The sequence below is a fragment of the Aulonocara stuartgranti genome (genome assembly GCF_965226115.1).
Source record: "Aulonocara stuartgranti genome assembly, chromosome: 6".
NCBI lineage: Eukaryota > Metazoa > Chordata > Actinopteri > Cichliformes > Cichlidae > Aulonocara > Aulonocara stuartgranti.
The window spans coordinates 43,415,133-43,436,071 of NC_138944.1; the positions used below are offsets into that span (position 1 = coordinate 43,415,133).

The 20,939-nt window shown below is 40.5% G+C and overlaps 1 protein-coding gene across 2 annotated transcripts; it reads right to left on the reverse strand.

Annotated features, from left to right (window-relative positions):
• Positions 1–1,327: 1,327 nt before the first annotated feature.
• Positions 1,328–17,950, reverse strand: cd5 (CD5 molecule). 2 transcript variants are annotated; one of them, XM_082537421.1, is made up of 7 exons: positions 17,723–17,950; positions 11,283–11,438; positions 7,719–7,841; positions 6,988–7,038; positions 4,301–4,366; positions 3,434–3,532; positions 1,328–3,394 (listed from the first exon to the last, which is right to left on the reverse strand). In XM_082537421.1, the coding sequence occupies exons 1-6, from the start codon at positions 17,772–17,774 to the stop codon at positions 3,462–3,464; spliced, it is 519 nt and encodes a 172-aa protein (XP_082393547.1). In that variant the 5' UTR covers positions 17,775–17,950; the 3' UTR covers positions 1,328–3,394; positions 3,434–3,461. The 2 variants fall into 2 exon arrangements, with proteins under 2 accessions (XP_082393547.1, XP_082393546.1); XM_082537420.1 differs by having other exon boundaries at positions 1,328–3,532; positions 17,723–17,947.
• Between the last annotated feature and the right edge of the window lie 2,989 nt (positions 17,951–20,939).

A 20,939-nucleotide genomic window follows, 5' to 3' on the forward strand; every position in this document is an offset into this window, starting at 1 on the left:
ATGGTTTGAGTGATTATATGAAAGATGGATTAGTTGCTACAAACTTGCCTGTTCAACTCGTGTTGCCATTGGCTGCCACCAGGCCTGAAATGGTAATCTGACATGCCAGGTATTTGCCAGGTGGCATGAAGAGCATGTGGGGCAATGGGTCAATATAGTTTTATAGCAGGCTAGGTAGTGCTGTGCACCAAGCCTACAACCACTGACAGCAGCCCATTTGTTCATTTTCATTACTGACACTGGATTACCCAAATCTCTTAACACAACCAGCCCCTCCCTACCTCCCGTGTGCTCATGTATCTTTTCAGTTTATTGTTGAAAATATGGTTGATACAGATAGACAAACAAAAGTGAAAAGACAGAGCGAGAGAAAGAGAAAAATAAACTATACATAGATGCAGCAAAATGCATGTGATTGGTACATGAGCTAGTACCAACACGACTAAAGGAATGAGGTGACCTTTCCGGTCCAGTGGTGTAAAAATAACAATCAACATTAAAAACATAGAGCAGTTTCCAGCTGTACGTGCCCCCACATGCTCGGCCTGCAATCATCATCACAGTCCATGGAGCCGATCCCAGGCTCACCTGTCCCAGCCCCACATACTTGTCTTCCTGTGCAGTACCGCAGTTCATTCTGTTATAGTTTTCTCTGCATTTATGCCACATTATAAATTATGAAAAAAGAAATAATGCACAATGCATTACCATTACTGGTTGTATTACAATACTCCCAGTAGCCACAATGTATGTGGAGTTATTTTTTCTTGTTCAATATACAAATTCCTTATTGGAAGACTTTTATTCTTATAAAGCTTTTAGTTGGTATATCATTGGTTAGCTCTTTAAGACCACATGACAAAATGGCAATTAAAAAACTCTATTTAAAATCTGCAACACAAAGTGTGTAGAAATGGTGATTGTGAGGTTACAGGAGAAAGGACTCCTCTACAGTGACATCACTGAAGTTTTCATCAGTAAGAAGCTTTTGGTTCAAATCCTTTCAGTGGTAGTGGAGACATTGTGTGACACGAACAGCTCAACCCTCAGCCCTCACTTCACCACACAGGAGATGGAAAAATGAGCATAGTGAACAAGGAAGGGCTGATAGAAATGAGAAGAGAACATGAGAGAGAGTTAATGAAAGACAAGAGGGAAGACATACAGATTGCACCAGAAATAACACAAACAGGAAGCTGGTGTCAACGGCAAAGGAAACCACATCTCTGCACTCGGTAACCACCTTCATCCCTGTCTCTCCCCATTTTCTTTGTCTTTCTGTCTTCTTTAAAATCAACAAAATGTTCAAAGAAACAATCAGGTCAACTTGGTTGAATCATTTTACTTATGACAAAAAGTTGCACTTAGTATAACAAACAGTACTATATTACCATGTTACGCTCCAATTGTTCTTTTTCTGAAAATGTTTTGATGAGGAGAATATTTACAACATGTTGAAGATTGTTCCTGCAGTTCTCAGGGTCATCGTTGGTTATTCGCGCACAAAGAGTTCAAGTTGTGAAACTTGTAAGCAAGCAAAGTAAAAAGTAAAGTGAAAAGGGCTGTGAAGACGCTGAGGCCACTAACTGCACTAACACTAAAGATATACTCAATCAGACACAACATTTAATAGAATAAAGCACAGAAAGAAAAACATTTATCTGCAAGTTACCATTTAAAAAGCTGGAGTGCTTGCTTAAAATAGCATTTTCTGTTTTCAATCCTTCTTCATGACTAACTTTCATATTAAACAATAAATAAAAAAACAAAAAACAACTTTAGACATTTCTAATTGCTTAGTGGATTCTTCTGAATCATTGGGTGATGTGAGCCAAACTCCACCCAGGAGTTTGTTGCTCATGAACACGTCAAAATGTGATGCAATTCAAAACTTTATTCAATACAGTTATATTTAAACACAGAAGTTGTCTCAAGGTGCTTTACACTGTAAGGCAGAGACCCCTAATTAAAAATGTTTATGTGTGTGAGATATTAATAGATTAAGTGGATTAAACTAAAACTAAATGGACTGTGATGGAGATAAGGCTCTGCAAAACAGGACAAAGGATTTGGTTAAAGTTTGAGAGGATGAGGGCGACAACTCACATGTCAGAGATGTAGAAATGATTTAAATGGTCCTGTCTCTGTCTTATATTTATTCATGGTTAAGTTACAGGCTTTGCACAACATGTAAAACGCCATCTGTTTCAGTGTCGAGAGTAATTTGGACAAAGCTGCAGGTGGTGTAACCAAAAAGAAACCAAGAGTTACATTCAGACACACAGAAACATGGGGAGCTTTGCACTAAGGTTATATACGACTGTTTTAGAATAGATGTGGTTTTATAGCTGTGTGATTGAGAAAAAAACTCAACTACATTAACGTAAACTTGGAAATCTAGGTGTGTGTGCTACATCCTGTATGTTTTATTGATTTAAACGTTACATGATTGGCACTTGACAACAAACTATAAACAGATGTCTGATTTGATGAAGCTCCTTTTAATGGCTTTGTTCTTTTCCAGAGTGGAATGATTGCACAGCATTCTCTGACATCACTCTCAAAACAAGAATTGGGTGAATTGATTTGGATGTTATCTACTACAAAGTTGTGTGCTGTACAGTCATTCATGAATATTGTGTGCGTGTGTGTGTGCATGTGCATGCGTGTGTGCGCATGTGTGTGTGTGCGTGCACGCGCATGCATGTGCATGCGTATGTGCGTGCATGTGTGTGTGTGCATGTGTGTGTATGTGTGTGTGTATGTGTGTATGTGTGTGTGTATGTGTGTGTGTGTGTGTGTGTGCGTGTATGTGTGTGTGTGTGTGCGTGCATGTGTGCGTGTGTGTATGTGTGCGTGTGTGTGTGCATGTGTGTGTGTGCATGTGTGTGCGTGTGTGCATGTGTGTATGTGTGTGTGCGTGTGTGTATGTGTGTGTGTGTGTGTGCGTGCATGTGTGCATGTGTGTGTGTGTGTGTGTGCATGTGTGTATGTGTGTATGTGTGTGCGTGTGTGCATGTGTGTATGTGTGTGTGCGTGTGTGTATGTGTGTGTGTGTGTGTGCGTGCATGTGTGCGTGTGTGTGTTCTACAGTTTTTGGGTTGGTGTTGTAGCTGCCGGGCAGGGATGAGACCCTGTGCAACGTTTTTGTTCTCTCACAGTGGATCTCTCACAGTGGATCTCTCACAGTGGATCTCTCACTGTGGATCTCTCACAGTGGTGAGGCCACAATGAAACTCACTTTTACATAACTTTGAACCTAAATTTGTGACTTCTTGATAGACTCACAAAATAGGTGAAATATAGTTACAAATGAAAATATACTACATTTCCAGCTCACATAAGACAATGATGACAGTGATTATGACGGAGGAAGATGATGGAGGAAGATGACGGAGGAAGATGATGGAGGAAGATGACGGAGGAAGATGATGGAGGAAGATGATGGAGGAAGATGCAAGTCAGAGGTTGTAGTCACTGTTCCTATTGGATGAAGGCTCTCTGCTGTCAGAGATTACCAAACGATCCAGAGCTGTCGGCACACGGGAGAGACATCAGATTTAGAGCAACAAAATGAACTCTTGTGTACAGACACACACACACAGGTGTGTGTGTATTTATGGCCTTGTGGGGACATCTCGTCTCCCTAGGTGCTAACCCTAACCATTAAAAATGAATGCCTAACCCTGACCCTTATCCTAAACCCCACCATAACCTAATTGTAATCCTGACACTAAAACCACATTTTGACTCTCAACAAGGCCTTCAAACTCGTGGGGACCTGGTTTATGGTCCCCACAAAGATGTTAATACCCGTCTACACACACACACACACACACACACACACACACACACACACACACAGTCTGGATTTATATATTATATATATTTCATATACTTTTCATAACAACATGCCTGGGTCTTTGAGAATATTATTGATGTGGCTAGATGCTGAAGTCGGTGTTTTTGTTAAATCGGGGATAAAAATGTTTTCCTCCGCCACGTCGTTTACCTCCTGTGGTCTGTTCAGGTTCAGTACTCCTCTTTTACAGACTGGACCAATAACTGATTTGGACAGTCCTAAAGTTTCCTCTACCTGTGATGTTTTTCTTCTGTTTAGCCTAATTATGACCTCTTTTATGACCTTATCAGTGACTTGTCCTATTACTTTTGCACTTGTAAAAGTATGTACATGTATGTAACAATTAAATTCTAAAATTTGAAATGCATTTTTCTCAAATATTGTAAAGAATTAAAGGAGGAAATAATTATACATATTTTTTGACTTTGTGTGTGTTACCAGGGTAGGAGTGTCTCTTATCTCCATCATTATTTTTAACTGCCGTTTTCCCTCGATGATAAGACACTGAAAGAGACATAAAGAGATGGGATATCCATTACTTTTTTATATGTCTACATGTTTTTCCTTTATTTTTCTGATCATCAACAAAGCACACAAACCACCCATGTACATTAACGAGTGCAGTCCTGTGAATAAGACAATTACATAAACTTTATGAGTCAATAGCTTGTGGAACCACCTTTAGCAGCAATAACCTTAAGTAATCATATTGTGTAAGACTGTCTCTTGCAGATCCTTATTCTGCCTCCATATTCTTTACAAAGTTGCTTTAGTGAAGACCTTCAGTGTGTTTGCATAAATGTTTTTCTAAGGTCCTGTCACAGAATTTAAAATTCAATTCAATTCAACTTAATTTACATAGCGCCAAAAGACAACAACAGTCACCTCAAGGTGCTTTATACTGTACAGTAGACCCTACAATAATACATACAGAGAAAAACCCAACAATCATATGACCCCCTATGAGCAGCACTTTGGCGACAGTGAGAAGGAAAAACTCCCTTTTAACAGGAAGAAACCTCCAGCAGAACCAGGCTCGGGGGGGGGGGGCATCTGCTGTGATTGGTTGGGGTGAGAGAAGGAAGAGAGCCAGAGATTAATAACAAGTATAATTCAGTGCAGAGAGGTCTATTAACACATAGTGAGTGAAAAGGGTGACTGAAGGGAAAAACTCAATGCATCATGGGAATCCCCGGCAGAAGTGACTGCATTGGGCAATCTTAAAAGTAAGATAGTGTCTGTCTCCTGAATCAAACTGGAAGCTGGTCCCACGGAAGAGGGGCCTGAAAACTGAAGGCTCTGCCTGTCATGGTGCCTGTGCTCACCAGCTGATCCTGTATTAGGCAACATGTGTTTTTGATGTTTTTGCTCTCTCTCTCTCCTGCCGGGGCGATGCTCATTATGGGCTCCCCTCCCCCCCCCGGCCCACGCACCTGCCATCTCCACACCTGCTGCCTATCTGCATAATCGTGAGCCCTACTTAAGATAGCAGCACTGTGCTAATCGTCGCTGGATCGTTGAGCTATCAGCATCAGTCGCTCAGTAGTTTGAGAATCAGAATCTGTGAGTTGTTTCCATCTGTTCGCCTCTAACTAAAGTTTATGTGTACAGATCTTTCCCGGACCTTTCCCTGCCTGCCTGTCATCTTGTGGACGAGTGTGTGGATTTGTGTAACCCAGTTGTGGAGAGAGGAGAGTGATTCTTTGGAGCGCGTCTGATCCCCTTCCTTTCCCTCCAGCACATTGTATATAGTATCACCTGGTGTTGTCTGTATCAATAAACTGTCTTCTCTACAAGGATTTCTGGTCTGTGCATCAGTCCGTTAACTGAACGTGACACTGCCTCCCATTCTACTTTTAAATACCGCCCCCTCGGCCTGTGCTTCGAGGTTTCTGGTAGTTAGAATGACTCGGGGGTGCTGATTCATTTAAACTAACATAATCATCCTGCTGCAACCAGGTTTCTGTAAGGCAGAGTAAATCGATTTGTTGATCAATTATTGAGTCATGTACTAACAGAGACTTGGAGGAGAGAGACCTCTTCAAACGCTTTGAAGTCTGGACTTTGTACCATTGCAACACCTTGATTGTTTTCATGGTCGACCTTTCAGATTTTCTTTTTTCCTCATATTTGACCCAATTTGAGTCAAGCTTTACCTGTCATTCAGATGGCCTCACATTTGACTCTAGAGTATTATGCTATACAGAGGAGGTTGTGGCGTGGTGATGTGATTGTTTCCATTGTTGTCTCATAGCAAGAAGGCCCTAAGTTATAATTTACTTGCTGAATGGTTGTCTGTCTCTATATATTACAATCAGTCATATGCAGAGTGTTCCCATCCTCTTGCCCTGTGACCAATGGAATAAGCCCCTGATTTGGATGGATGGATAGATATGGCTTAGATAGTTCATGGTCCACTCGAGGACTGCAAGATGTCTGGGTTTGCTCAAAGAAATGTCAAAACACCCAGGAGCAACGTCTCAGTTTAATCTTCAGGCTTGTGAATGCTGATTATAGTACAATATGAAAAAGACTCCACAAGTATAGGTTCTTTGGAAGGATTTCCAGGTAAAACCTCTTTTCTTAAAAAAAGAACACGGAAGCACAACTTAAAGTTGCATTTGAACAAAACACAAGACTTCTGGAACAGTGTTTGGATCAATGAGACCAAAAATGAAATCCTTGGCCATAATGCACAATTCCATATTTGGTAAAAACCAAAGACAGCAAATGTCTGGAAACAATCTAAAGCAACATTGTTACAAACAGGAGTTCCACAAGCCATCGGATCCATTGAGTCCTGTGAAACACTTCTTACATGACCATATATCAAACAGGGTACTATTTTGAAATACAGTATGTTCATACTTCTTCCTACTCCTTTTCAGACCAAACATTGTTACATTATGTCAGACGATTTTGTTTTATTTCATTATATATTTTTTGTTTATCTGAACACATACGTGTGTGTGTGTATATCTACATATATATTCGTATCTGTAAATGAAAATATATGTAGTGTGTATATATTGTTTTTTGTTTTATATGTCTGAAACAAATAAAGATACAATACAATACAATGTGATCAATGATATTAGAGCTGAGACTTAGAGTGCATGACTCACCGCTGTGACTCTGTGTTGGTCCTATCCAACGATTCTGCCTCCTGTCTGAAACTGGAAATCAACAGTGAACATGTGTGTCAGCACATTAGCTATGCCATACTCTGGTTTCTCTGTTGTGTGCCAATTAAAAACACTCCCAGAAAGTTGATTCTATTCATCGGTACATTTACAAAGTGACCAAATCTAGCACCACTGGCTAACAATGGGCTGTGAGGTCAGTTGCATGATCATTAATATGCAAATTGTCACATGACCACTGATCAATACCATGAGTACCATCCACACAGAGATGACTATGGTTGCAATCACATCATTGTAAGATGGTGACAGTTGTACCCTTAGGCCCCCTCCTTGATTCAGAGATGGTCTTTTCCAGAGATGGTCTCCTCGACTCCTTGATCCTCCTGGCACTTACCAGTGTACACTATATTACTCTGTTTGTGCCAATGGAGCAGATCCTTGGGGTGATTTTTTGCAAAATGATCCTATTGGTCATTGTGCAAATGTACTGTTTATAATGTTGGGGAAACCTGGAGTCAGCTGAGACTAAAGAAGTCACTTGGATTAACGAAATGGTCCCCTCATTGAAAACGCCATTTCCAGATGAGCAGAATGAACTTTCTTGGATTTCACTATCTGAATGACTGAGTGTGCATCAATTTGAATCTGAAGTCTTCCAACAGCACGTCATCTATTCTATTTTATTCTGAAAAAGACCTGTGTGTACTCACATCTCTTCTGCAGGGCTTTTACAGTAGGCCTGGTGAAGCGCATCAGGAAAAGGATGAGCAATATGCAGAAGAGCAACGCTGTCATCACTTTGTAGGTCTTCAGCTGTGCCGCGTCCTTCTCAGCTGGACACACACAAACAGGAAAACACACATATTATCTGAATAGCACATATACTGTATGTATAAAAGCTGGTATTCTGTGTAAAGTACAAATAATAGTTTAACGCAATAGTATACAGATAATTTATTTATTTGATAATAGTACAAAGGTTTGGCATCATCTTTTTGAAATAACTAACATTTTTGTGAAGAATCTGCATATGTTGCTCCTAAACCTGCCATGTAGCATTAATGTGGTTTTACACAGACTGCTCCACGTTTTTATCAGAGTACAGCATGAAGCCAGTTAGACTTTTGGGAAGTTGCTCTCATCAGTTAAGTAGCAGAGGGGGTCATTAATTAGTTTCAGCTTCTACTGTGTTCACGACATTACCAACATGTTCAGGAACAAGAATGAGACAACCTCCAAAACATGAATGGTTTTACAGGTGGAGGCCAATATTTTTCCTTCCTCATCTTTTCTGACTGTTTTTTCACTAGTTTTGCATTTGGCTAAGGTTGGTGTCACTACCGATAGCATGAGGTGATGCTTGGACCCCACAGAGGTTGTGCAGGTAGTCCAACTCCTCCAGAATGGAACATCAATAAGTGCTATTGCCAAAAGGTTTGCTGTGTCTCCCAGCACAGTCCAAGAGAAAGGCAGATAGGGCTGTAGAAGGTCCTTAATCCATCAGGAGGACCGGTATCTGCTCCTTTGTGCAAGGAGGAACAAGATGAGCATTTCCAGAGCTGCAAAAGATCCTTTGGCAGGTAACCGATTCTGATTGTTCTGACCAAACAATCAGAAACAGACTTCACGAGGGTGGCCTGAGCAGGCAACTGCCTCTAGTGGGCTCTGTGCTCACTGCCTGGCACCATGGAGTTGGACTGGTATTTGCCATAGAACACCAGAACTGGCAGGTCCACCACTGGCACAATGTGCTTTTCACAGATGACAGCATGTTGACTGAGCACATGTGACAGACGTGAGAGGGTCTAGAGAAGCACGCTGCCTGTAACATTCTTCTGGATGACCGATTTGGTGCTGCATCAGTGATGGTCTAGGGACACATCTACATGATGTCACAGGCCTCTACAGGCTTGGCAACAGCACCCTGACTGCCATTAGCTTTCAGGATGAAATGCTTGCACCCTTGGACCCTACACTGGTACACATTCCTCCTCATTAGGAGCATGTCCCAATGTTGTCAGGCATGCATACAAACACATGGGGGCTTGTGTGCATGCTCTATTGCTGCAAAGAAATTTAGGTAAAATGGACTAGCCCGCAGCACCTGTCTTTGAATTCAGTCCTCTGTAGGGTGATAATTTACATTTCCATCAAACAGTGTGAGATCTTCTCACTCCCCGGGCCATGTCAGTTTAGATATCCAGCGTGGTTTGTTTCCCCACTGAGATCTGATTTCTTGTTTTCCAAGTCTTCCTGTGATTTTTTTCAGCATATTTATAGAAAACAAGTTGTCAGCTGCACTAAGGGAAACCACAGCATCATTTCCACCCTAAATGTGTTTGTGAGTGCAGTGACGACCCATGTTTACAGGTAATGTTTGCTAGTGTTTCTGAGGCCTGGCATAAATTAACAGAATCAATATAGATTCATGTATTTATTTTCCCTCAGTGCCGTCTAGACTCCAAGATCACAACTGGTTTCGGTTGTCGATCATAAATTTAAAAGAGTATCACATGTGTTGCAGTTCTTAAATGCACAACTTAAAGTCTGCAGAGAAAAAACAAGTCAAACCACACGACATGAAATTGGCACCGTTGAACATCTACAAAGACCTGCAGACAGCAGACCAGCCTTTGACCCACAGCACAGGCTGGCATGTTGTTTGCTACTCCAGGGCTCTAGAGTGCCACCAATTTGGTCGCAAATGCGACCAAATTTTTCAGTGGTGCGACTAAAAAAAAATATTTGGTTGCACCTGTGCGACCAAATGTTCGGGTAGCAAAAAAAAAAAAAAAATCTGCAACCTTCCCTGTGGTCAACAACAGACACATTTTGCCCCTATCGTGGACTAAACCAATCAGAGATAGTAAGGGGCGGGACCTCTCTGATTGGCCGTGGTCCAGTTGAAAGTGCAGGTGGAAGAGAGAGGTGAGTAGCTTGAATAAAGCGATATCGATTCATTAAATCCTGAATCGACTTTTAAATATAACTGTGTTTTGCCAGAAACGGCAGATTCTCAGATTAAAGCTCACAAAACCATTTCAACAACCAAACAGCAGATGAGAGCAGGTACACGGACTCCACACAAAGACGTAAACACAGACCCGACGCATCAGAATCAACTTTGTCTTTCTCGGCTTTCTCACCCGACGGCCCGCAGACGGACACGCTGTCGGAGCTCAGCGATCCTGATGCGTCCGGTCCGCGCTGTGTTTACGTCTTTTTGTGTTGACTCTGAGCTGCAGGTTTTGTCTCTCCAACCAAAATTCACCGAGCCAGCAGCAAAAGAAGCAGCAAACTGCGCTTCACATTTGATCAATGTCGTCATGAATTTTTGCTGTTTTGCTTCCACGACTATTAAAATCACACTCCATGCACAGCTAGCTCTCTCTCTCTGTACTTCAAGAACAGTTTCCGTCTCCAATCTCTGTTTTCTGTATTATTCATTGGCTTATTACCCACCAGTCTACCGTTGTTTACAGCGCTGTCGGCTGCTGTCTTTTTCTTTTTCACTTAAATGACCTCAGACAAGAAAGCCTGTTTTTTCTGTTGTTCAATACTGAAGAAATTTAAACTTTATATGCAGAACATTGTAGAATATTTTTAAGGTTTTCTGCTATAAAAAGCCAGACCAGGAAAATCTCCTTCATGTTTTTCTGTTTTATTCTCAGTTACTTTCACACAAAGGCATCTGCTGTGATGCTCACAATTCTGAAGAAGTCAGTGCTGATAAATGATCAGAGTTATAATATTTCTGACTGTCTGAGGCTAAGTTGAATCGAATCGGGACTTTGAAAACCAGAATCGAATGGATTATAGAAATCAGTGATGATACGCAGCCCTGGTGAGCAGCCTAGGCACCACAGACGTGGATGTAGCTGTAATAGGAAAAGAACTATTGCTAACTTTTCTGTTAAGGCCTGATCCTTCTGAAATTCATAGCCAGTGCTCTGACGCGGTGTCATCAATCTTTGAATGCTGAAAAAGCACAGTGTATCCAGAAAAACACATTATATTATATCAATTATTATAAAATTTGTGTGCGCCTAACTTTTGTGCCGGTACGCCCATGGCAAAAAGTTAGTCTAGAGCCCTGTACTCTCTCAGTAACGCTGTCACCTTGATGATCTCTGCCTTCAATCCAATCCAGCTATGGCTCTCTGATCTGACACACATCTTTCAAATGATGCCTGAATTGTGTTTGTTTTTTTGTTTTTGTTTTTTGACCAAACAGGAAGCGGTGGATAGAAAATGCAGGATTACCACAACATTACCTTTACATTTGGTTGAAGAAGTGACTGCATTGGGCGCTTTATTCACAACGTTTGTAGTTTTAGAGGTGGTGGCAGTTGTCACAGGACTGCTAGTCAGGGAAATGGAGCTGACAGTGTAGTTTTCAGTTTGGGTATAGTCTGGAGTTTGGGTATTTCCTGGAGGACACATATCAGTTAGTATATATAACAAAAGTACAACAATAATGAATGTGTCCCCCTGTTGTGGACTTCAGTATGTGGACTAGAGACGCTGTGAATCAAACCTTATGAAGACGACCTGCAGGGAAGAATAAAGTTACAAGAAACATGGAACAAAATCATACATTTACAAGAGAAACAAAGATATTCTTTAAGATTATGTTTGTGAGAAAATAAAAAACAACAAACGAAAAGATTTTTCAAGGAACAGCATCCTTAAAGTTTATCTTCCATTGGACGGTCGTTGCTGTGAAGCTGACTATGACCCAGCTAAGCTCCTGCAGATTACAGCATATAAACCTTTGATCCTCATCAACTGCAGACGCACATTCAGGACCTGCTCTACACTGTTCCAAAAAATAGTAATGTCACAGCATCTTACTGTATATTTTACAGTTTTGTCTTTCTAGAATATCATTACATTTACATAAGTAGACTGTGACTTTACATGTCAAAGGTAAAATAGCATCACTGTAAATATAGTAAAACACAATTTACTTGTTTTTTAAATATATTTTTTGTACATGTGCATATTTAGATTGTAAAGATACATTCAGAAATGTATCATAATCTCACAAATATTTGTCTGTTATGTGAGAGAATGATCTGTTAAATTCAAATGTAATACTATGGAAAAATATATAAAATGATCGAAAATTAATGAGAATAATCAATAATTAAAGGAGCATTTGAATTGTAAGTTTGCTGAAAAGTTCATGTCATCCAGGTCTGATTCAATAATTCAGAGGTAACAAGTGAAAATATAATTAATAGGAATAAAAACATAAAACATTGCACGGCCACGCTGTGCTAATTATATATTTTTAAAAATAAATGTAGAGGTAGGAATTGCAATTAATATGAATCTCAAAGTATTCCCAACATTCCTGAACAGAAAGAGGCCTCTGCACCTGGGGTGAGGGTGTGGCCATGAAAACAATGTGACATGCCATTGGATGTTGGGACATCCATCTAAGCATCGGCCAATGAATGTGAACTAACAACCACAAGGTTGCGGGTATGGCTGCGCTGTAGGAAAATCCTAATGTGAAAGTATTTTACTGCATTTTACAGTTTTGTTCTGTTCTTCTAGAACATCATTAAAGTTACGTAAATAGACTGATTTCACATTTCAAATGTAAATTAACGTTAAATCATTGTCATGATTGTTAAATATGCATATGTCTGTACATATGCATATTTAGATACAGATTCACAAATGTATCATGCTTTCACAAATATCTGTCCGTTATTTGAAAGATTGAACTGCTATGGAAAAGTATATAACATGATCCCTATAAGCTTGTGTTACATCACATAAGTATTATAATCATTGCTGTTTCTTCACCTACCGCCTACTGGTGATGGCCAGAGGGGCTGATAGTGTGATATGGCAGCCTCGCCTCTGTCGGTCTGTCCCAGGGCATGCAATCCATTATTATTTACGTTAACTGTATATTTCTGTACATTTACGTATTATGGTTCATATTGCCACATTCAGTGACCTTGTTTACAGGTAATTTCATTGTTTGATCACATTAAAATGTTCCTAATTTAATGTCTAAAAGCACTTGGAAAAGGCAGAATCCCATGTGAAGTGAGCCCTATTTACATTACTGGAAATAACCGTATTTTCATGAGGAAGTTATTTTACGGTGGTATTTTGGCGCCCCAGCTGCTGGACTATTACCGTTTTTTTAAGATGTTTTTTTTACAGTGTACTCAAAGCACTTTGGAAATTGGTGAAACCAGAAGAAAAGACTTGATGCTACAAATTTATAGTTTTGTGAATTTTGTCCCGCATGTTGGAAATGTTATTTTTTAGAGCCGTAACAAACTGTAAAAAATGACATCAAAGTTCATTGATGGATATTTAGTTTTTAATCAGCGATGACTTTCTTAGTAAACTAGTAGCAGGTACGTGAGCTCTGATGTGTTTTTAGATAGCACCTTCTTATTCTTGAAACACCAGAAACCATCTTCTATTTGGTGCCGCTGAGCTGTAGTGGTGACACAAGTTTCAGCGGCATGGATTTCAAAGCCTCTGCAAACAGAAGTGAAACTATGTGCACGACTAAACCGCTGTAGGGAAACATGTACAGATAAGACCTTTTTATATAAAGATGAACAGTACAGACTGACCCACATTTCAAACTTATCTTACTAATAAAATATGCTAATTTTATCTGGAATACATACAAAACATTTCATATGTATGCATGTTATTTTTAATTTATTTTTACTGGTATTTTTTTCTTATTTATTTTATCATTTGGCTTGTGTCACAGTCGAGGTTTGTGTGGATCAGAATGAACAGGAAAGCTTTAAAAAGCAATCGTTTTTAGGGACAACTAAAACAACAAACAACAAAGTGTAAATGTACAGTAGTACTACCATTAAAATGTACCCGACGTATCAAACCAGTAAAATTACCCTTTGAGTATATCATGAACAGTATCAGGTCATTGGGTGCTACTCCTAAAGCATAATTCAGTGCCCGTTCGAATGTGAACTCTATTGTATGGTCATATTTGGCTGACGATAACAACGACTGTTTGCACTACGACAAGCAGATCAAAATGGCCAAAGAGGCTGACGGCCCCTCTGAAGCATTTTCTCTGTTTTCTGCAACAGTGTCGGGCAGCGATCATCCGAGGACCCTGAAAGCACCACAGGTGACCTTTGTAGACGGTCTAAACCAGGGGTGTCAAACTCAAATACACAGTGGGCCAAAATTCAAAACTGGAACAAAGTCGCGGGCTAACGTTAATATTTATTGAAAAATAACAAAATCTTCCTCCAGATTTAAGAATGAATCTCTTCTTATGGACTCAATTTTTGCTGGAAAACTGAATATGGAACAAGCAAAGCTTAATACTAAACAATATATATATTAGCTGTATGATACCAGTAGGCCAGCTCTAATAGTAATTTGGTATGGCTTCGCGGGCCAAATGTAATTAGGCTGCGGGCCAAATTTGGTCCGCGGGCCAGAGTTTGACACCTGTGGTCTAAACTAACATCACATCTTGCATTCACCTTGATTTTATTCCCTCTTCCTGCTCAAAATGAGTCTTTGTTAGTATCTCGAACTCATTGTCTCATGTTATCGATCCACCGCTCAGGATCATTGTGCTGCTGAAGTAACGCGCCGATACTGAAGTATCTGTGGGGGGTATTTTAAGTACGCTATATTTTTCCAGCACTTGCTTTTACACTACAAGCCACAATCACACATTTATACAGTGCTTCTTCTTCTGTTATCTTTACTACACACACTCGCACCAACAGATAATCAACAGTTCAGTAACTTGCTCAAAGATATGAAGGAACTCTGCAGAAACCAGGAGCGATACTCAGATTAGTGGACGAACGCGGTGCTAAATCGTATCTGCCAGTAAAACTAGTGTTTAATAAGAGTGCGCTTTTCTCTGTCAGTTAAAGCAGGTTTCAGACTCACTGATGTCATTTCTAGCTTTTGTCTCATTCCAGGTAAATTATTACCTGTAAAAATGACTCACAGCACATCGTTATCTCTCCATATATTTACTTTAGTAACTAAACTCATGAAGATTTGTAGATTAAATAAGATCAAAAGTCCAGCTGACGGTTGTTTCTGCAGTGCATCATTGATGCCTGAAAGAGGGCAGCTACAACACATCGCACAGGCTGTAACTGCGCTGTGGTGTGAGCGCTGGTGATACTCTGTTGTAATAAAAATGAGTTCATGACCGTTTTACAGTTCACAGCAGTTTACCATTGATTTGTTGCATTGGTGTTATGACAGCATTTTTTATTTTGGTTAGAAAAATAGCTTTTTCTCATCACTATCCATTCCAGACTAGCGATCGACACAATAGTACGCAGCACCCTGAATACGCAGTCAGCGGTGGACAAACTCGGCCCAGCTGCTGGGATATCACAATATCAGCATGTTGGTGAAGACAAGAGTCATACGAGCAGCACACATTAATGACGAGTTGGCACCAGAAATGTTTTTCCTGTGCTCAGATTAAAATCAGTCCAAAATAAAAGAAAGATGAAGACAAAGGATGATTTGGGCGATACTTTGCTAACAGCTTCCTAGTTCACTAAAGATAACGACGAAGGTTTTGACGCTGAGTAAAACCAGCAGGATTGTAAATGCAGGGAGGATTTGTGCTTGTGTCGGTGGCCTTTAGCTGTGCTCTGTATTGTTTGCATCATCACGTACTGCATGAAATAATGTGCAGCAGACAACATTTAACCTTTGAAATCTCTTATTTTAATGGATGTGAATAATCTGCATCTGGTCTCTTTATTCTCACGTTATTTGTAACCATCTTCTGTCTGTTTTTGAGGTGTTATTTTATTCTGTTTTTTACTTCTTTCCCCGTTTAAAACAAGTTTAAAACCATGTTGCAGTCACGCGTGCTTGGTGCAAACACACAAAATAAAACAGTGTAAAAACGATGCTTGAAAACTTCCTGCATGCAGTGTGGGTGTCTCCTGTAATTTATATTCAGCATTGTTGTTGCATGATGTTCACAGAACCTGAACGACCTTAAAGCAAATCAGATTTAAACATCCCACATCGATAGTTTTCAACATTTTCCAATCGTGTGAGCAATGATGATGCGAAACAGACAAGAATTAAATGTTTAATAAGAGGCTAAAATATATATTTAAATTTATTTTAATGTTCGAGTGTTTAACAGTAATTTTCTTATTGTCCTGGTGTTATCGAGCTCACGGCTTTATAAGAAAAATAATGCATTTCTCAGGTTTACGACAAACTTTGCGATGCTTGAATTCAAATTGACGCTTCTGTCAGCAGTTTAAGGTCAGTAACAGCTTTTCATTAAAAACAAGATTTTAGGTGATGGAAGGATGAAAGGCCGATCAGACCTGCCAGGCTGTGGCGACGGTCGGCACAAAATCACCTGGATAAAAAGGTGAAGTGGAAGAAATGAATTAGAGGTCTCAGAGAGCGGGTCAGACGCCAGCGCCTTCAATGGAACGGCGCTCTGCATTCGCAGCAGCAAACGGACTGACACTGGAAGGACGACCCACTGACACCATGCTGGTGTGTCTCTTGTCTGTGTTTTATTTCCCAGAAGCTGTTTTTGTTGGAGTGCATTGTGAGGCTGACTGGGCCACACCGATCTTTGACGCTCCTGCAGGTTTTCACTACTGATGGCAAATGACATGACGGACAGCGTTCCTCTCCAACGCCTGACGTGTGATATGTTAAAATGACTTTGTTGTTGAAAAGAGTAAACATGCTCAGTGCTAGTTTCCTGCTGCTCCTTTTGTTTCCATGTCTAAAGTATTTGTGAGTGTTTAGGGTCCGTGGACCACAGCTTTGTGCTGCTGGGAGACACTGGAGCCCACGGCGTCAGTGCACATGTTAAACTCGGTGAACAAATAGGAGGCCAGTATTCACATTATCTTTACTATACTTACTGTACTATCTTTAGTATTTTAAGTTTGTGGGGTGAAAATAAGTGTTTGCTTCACTTTTTGAGGAAGCACCTGTTAGCTAAGTTCAGCTCCACAAAGAGGCCTTCAGCAGAGGAGCAGGACGCTGCTGCTCAAAGCTTTGAGTTCTTAGTGACGCTGACAGTATTTAGCTCATTGTTGGTGGTGTGGTAGAGGAGACGCTGCCAGTTAGGTGAAACCAATACGATGAGATACAGCAGACTCTCCGGACTGTAAAATATCCAAGTTAATTATTGGTGACACGGACGTGTTCCCGTGAGTTAGTAACACAGTGACCGCTACCTTTATAGTCGTTACTATAAAGGTTACAATGCAGGTCACTGAATGTTTTCAGCAGTGACACACGCACAACAACAGGGCTGACACTGTAAGATGGTCGTGTTGTTGTAGTGTGATGCAGTGATCACAGAGTCCTCCACACGCTCACTCTTTACCTGATGTTTGTTAGCATAAAAATCAGCTCCGAGCGTTCATTCATCCTCATGGTGAATATATAACAACATGTCAAACCACGAGCTCCACATTACAGCTCTAAGCTCTCGATTATTGCTCGCTCATCAAGGTTTGTCTGATGAAAGCAAAGTTAAATGAAAGGACGGACTTTACTGACCTCTCGCAACAAAGTGAGGAGTTTATCTCGTGCCCCTAAGCACTGCGTCTACAATGCATCCACAGTTACAGCGAAATGAGACAAACCGGTCTGACTGAGAGGCCTGCTTTGCTTTTAGTATTCAGTTTGCCCCAAAATAAAGCAGACTTACCATTAGTCACAAGTAAGAGCGCAGAGATGATCACAAGAGCCCTCAGATCCATCACAGTATCAACGTGCCACCAGAAGGTAAGTGAGAAGGCAGACAGACGACACAAATCAGATCAAGGCAGCAACAACAGTAAACCTGATGTGAAAGGAAATGATGCAGAAGTGTCAAACTCCTCTGCCCTGCCCTCCCTCCCCCTTCTCCAGGCTGTGAATCACTTCATCCCCAGCCTGCTGCTGCTGCTCGTGCTTGTGCAAAAGTGCAAATTTCCTCCCTTCAAAGCGAGCTGAGTGAAGAAAGGCAGAAAGGGGTGGGGAAAGTAGCACGATAAGAAGCGAGGAAGAAGGAAGGGGTAGGAGGAAGAGGTGAAGGGAAGACTTACGTGCATGTGTGTATTCATTTTCACTTCAGCAGTTCTGACTCACAAGTCTCTGTCGCCCGCCGAGTCCGACTGCAGCAACATAAACCTGTTTTCAGGTGGCGTCGCTCTCGGTTAGCTTTAGTTCTGAGGCTGAAATCTTACACCAGTGTGTCCCTCTGCTTTTCATAAAGACACCAACACACACACGCTGTGGAAGCTTCCTCGGACACCTGACTTTAGGGGTAACGAGCCCACACGTGTTAACATCTATACGTAAACACACATAACGTACATATTTACAGTCGTGGTCAGATGTTTACATCCACTCATCACGTGGTCGACTGTCATGTTAGTTTAGGGCTTTTCTTTTTCCAGGGTGGAACAGCTGTTCAGCTTTACAAAGAAGAGTTTATTTTGGATCATCCAAAATACATGAACTGTTTCTAAAGTATGTATTTATAAACCCCACTAACGTTTGGTTAAGTGTCTCTGTTGTAACTTGACTGGACATTTTTGTAGTCATCAACAACCCGCCTGACATTCAACCTCTCGAGCAGAGTTCTTTTAAAGTGGCTGGCTTCCCGGCACACAGCCGGCTTTGGGAAGGCCATTCCACAAACAGATTTGTGGTGAGCTTTGACTGTAATGAAACTGTGTTGTTCCTGTGGCTGACTAACTGATTCAAATATGAACAACACAGTTTATAAAACAATGTCTGCATCTTTATTCTCCCCCTTGAAAAAAATCCGTGCACACAGCACACTCGTAGAAGTAAAATTTACACAACACATTACTCCTGAATAAAGTGGGATTAGCGTGAGGACACAAACTCTGTGCGGCCAGGATGGCTGCGTTTCTGCACCTCCCACATTAAACAATGCTCAAAATAAAATCAATATCGTATTATACACGATACTGCACATTGTAGATAATCGAATGTATAACAGGCTTACAGCAGTTTTAAGATAAGTTTAAATTCTTATAACACAGCATAAAGTCACATGACCTCTAAAATTCACACAGCATATTTATTCATTTTTTATTTTTTCTTCTCTGCATCTTTGTTGTGCATTTATTTGTTGTAGTGGTATTTCACATTGTAAAGCGATTTGTGCAGCCTGTTGGTAATGTGCTATATAAATAAATTTCAGTTCAGCTCATTTTTACTTCAAACATTTCAAACAGGTGCCTTCACAATCATTACAAAATATCATTCCATTATTTGTTTGAAAAGGAGTAGGCTGAAGTATTTACTTATTTGTCCCTACCCCCTCAAGTTTTACCTCTCATTCATTTAATTTTTTTTTTGTCTTAAATTAAACAAACAATAATAAAAATATATATTCGAGTAAAATCAAGTGTTGGCTTTTTTTAAATTCTCTATTTTTAACATGTTTGATTTTATTTTCTGTTTATGTTATTTGTCTATGTTTAGCACGTTTGATTTTAAAGTGCTTAATAAATAAAGTTGGTGCTGAGAGTCGTTCATCGTCACCCTTCAAAGGGACGCTGCAGCATGAAGAAGAATAAAAGCAGTGCAGCCATGTTATTAGCAAAACGTAAAGACAAGAAAACAAACTTAATACAAAGTTGTAACACAAAATACGGCACACTCAGACAGTATGTGTCAGCACACACTCAGTTTGCCGTGCTGTGTGCAGACAGACTGGGGGGGAATACAGTTTGGCTGCTGGAGCAGAGCCGAGCATCGAGTTGGCTGTTTGGGTTCATGAATGTAAACGTTTTCAGACATGACAAATTAAGATGTTTATACCAGGTTATGATAAATATTATGTGTTTACTTTATATATATATATATATATATATTAATAACAGTGAGCTCTCAGGTAACACGCTGTAATCTGATGCACTGGGGAAACACAAGAACTGTGCTGCTTACAGCGAGCTACAGCTGCAGAGCGTAAATATCAAGCACATTGTCAGAGATCTTTTCAGTACAAGACATGAAGCAGTTACAATGTTCCAAAGTAAGAATTCATATAACATAAACAGTACAGGGAGGGACGGGTGGCTGTAGCTCAGGAGCTCGAGCTACTCATTTGCTGACGGGACGGTTGGTGGTTTGATCCTATGCTAAAATGATTTCATCAGAGTGTGAATGTTAGATTCACATAGTAGAAAGTGAGACGTGGTGTGTAACGTGCTATAATCACTGCGGCTTTTTAAACAATGATGTGTTGTATACATGTGACAAAAACATGTACATTTGATCCCACAGCAGGATCTGGAGGCCCTGTGTGCGTGCTGTCATGTTAGCAGCAGATTAGCGTTTCCTTAGACTTCACCATGTGCAAAGATCCGAGCATAAATTACGACACCACAAGATGACAAGTTTGTGCAGGAACTGTGACTAAGTGAACTCATACATCATCCTCTGGGTCTGTGACAAACAAAAATATCTTGTGTTGTTGATTCATCTCGGCGTGGACTTTGCACACTACTTTACTCCGTCACCTTCGTCACTCTCGTTTTCTCTCATTCTCCACCTCTGGTTTACGGCGCCGTAGATACGACAAAACCCCCACAACTTTCAACTCCTACTCCTCTCTGCACTGAATTTCCCAAATGTCTGCGCGTTTTCCCCTCACAGGAGCTGGCGTCATGAGCTTCACAAACCATCACCCACAGCACATCCACGAGCTCGTATCAGTCTCTCAGGCAAGAACGTGATGTTTGGGAATAGTGTTTGCAGCGTATACAACAAAACTCACTGACCCATCTAAAAGGAATTGTAAATGAAAAAGTCTTTGAAAAACCGTAATGTCTCAAATCAATATCATGGTATATCACAACACACTGTAACAAGTGCAGCACGTGGACTACTGAAGTGAAAGATGT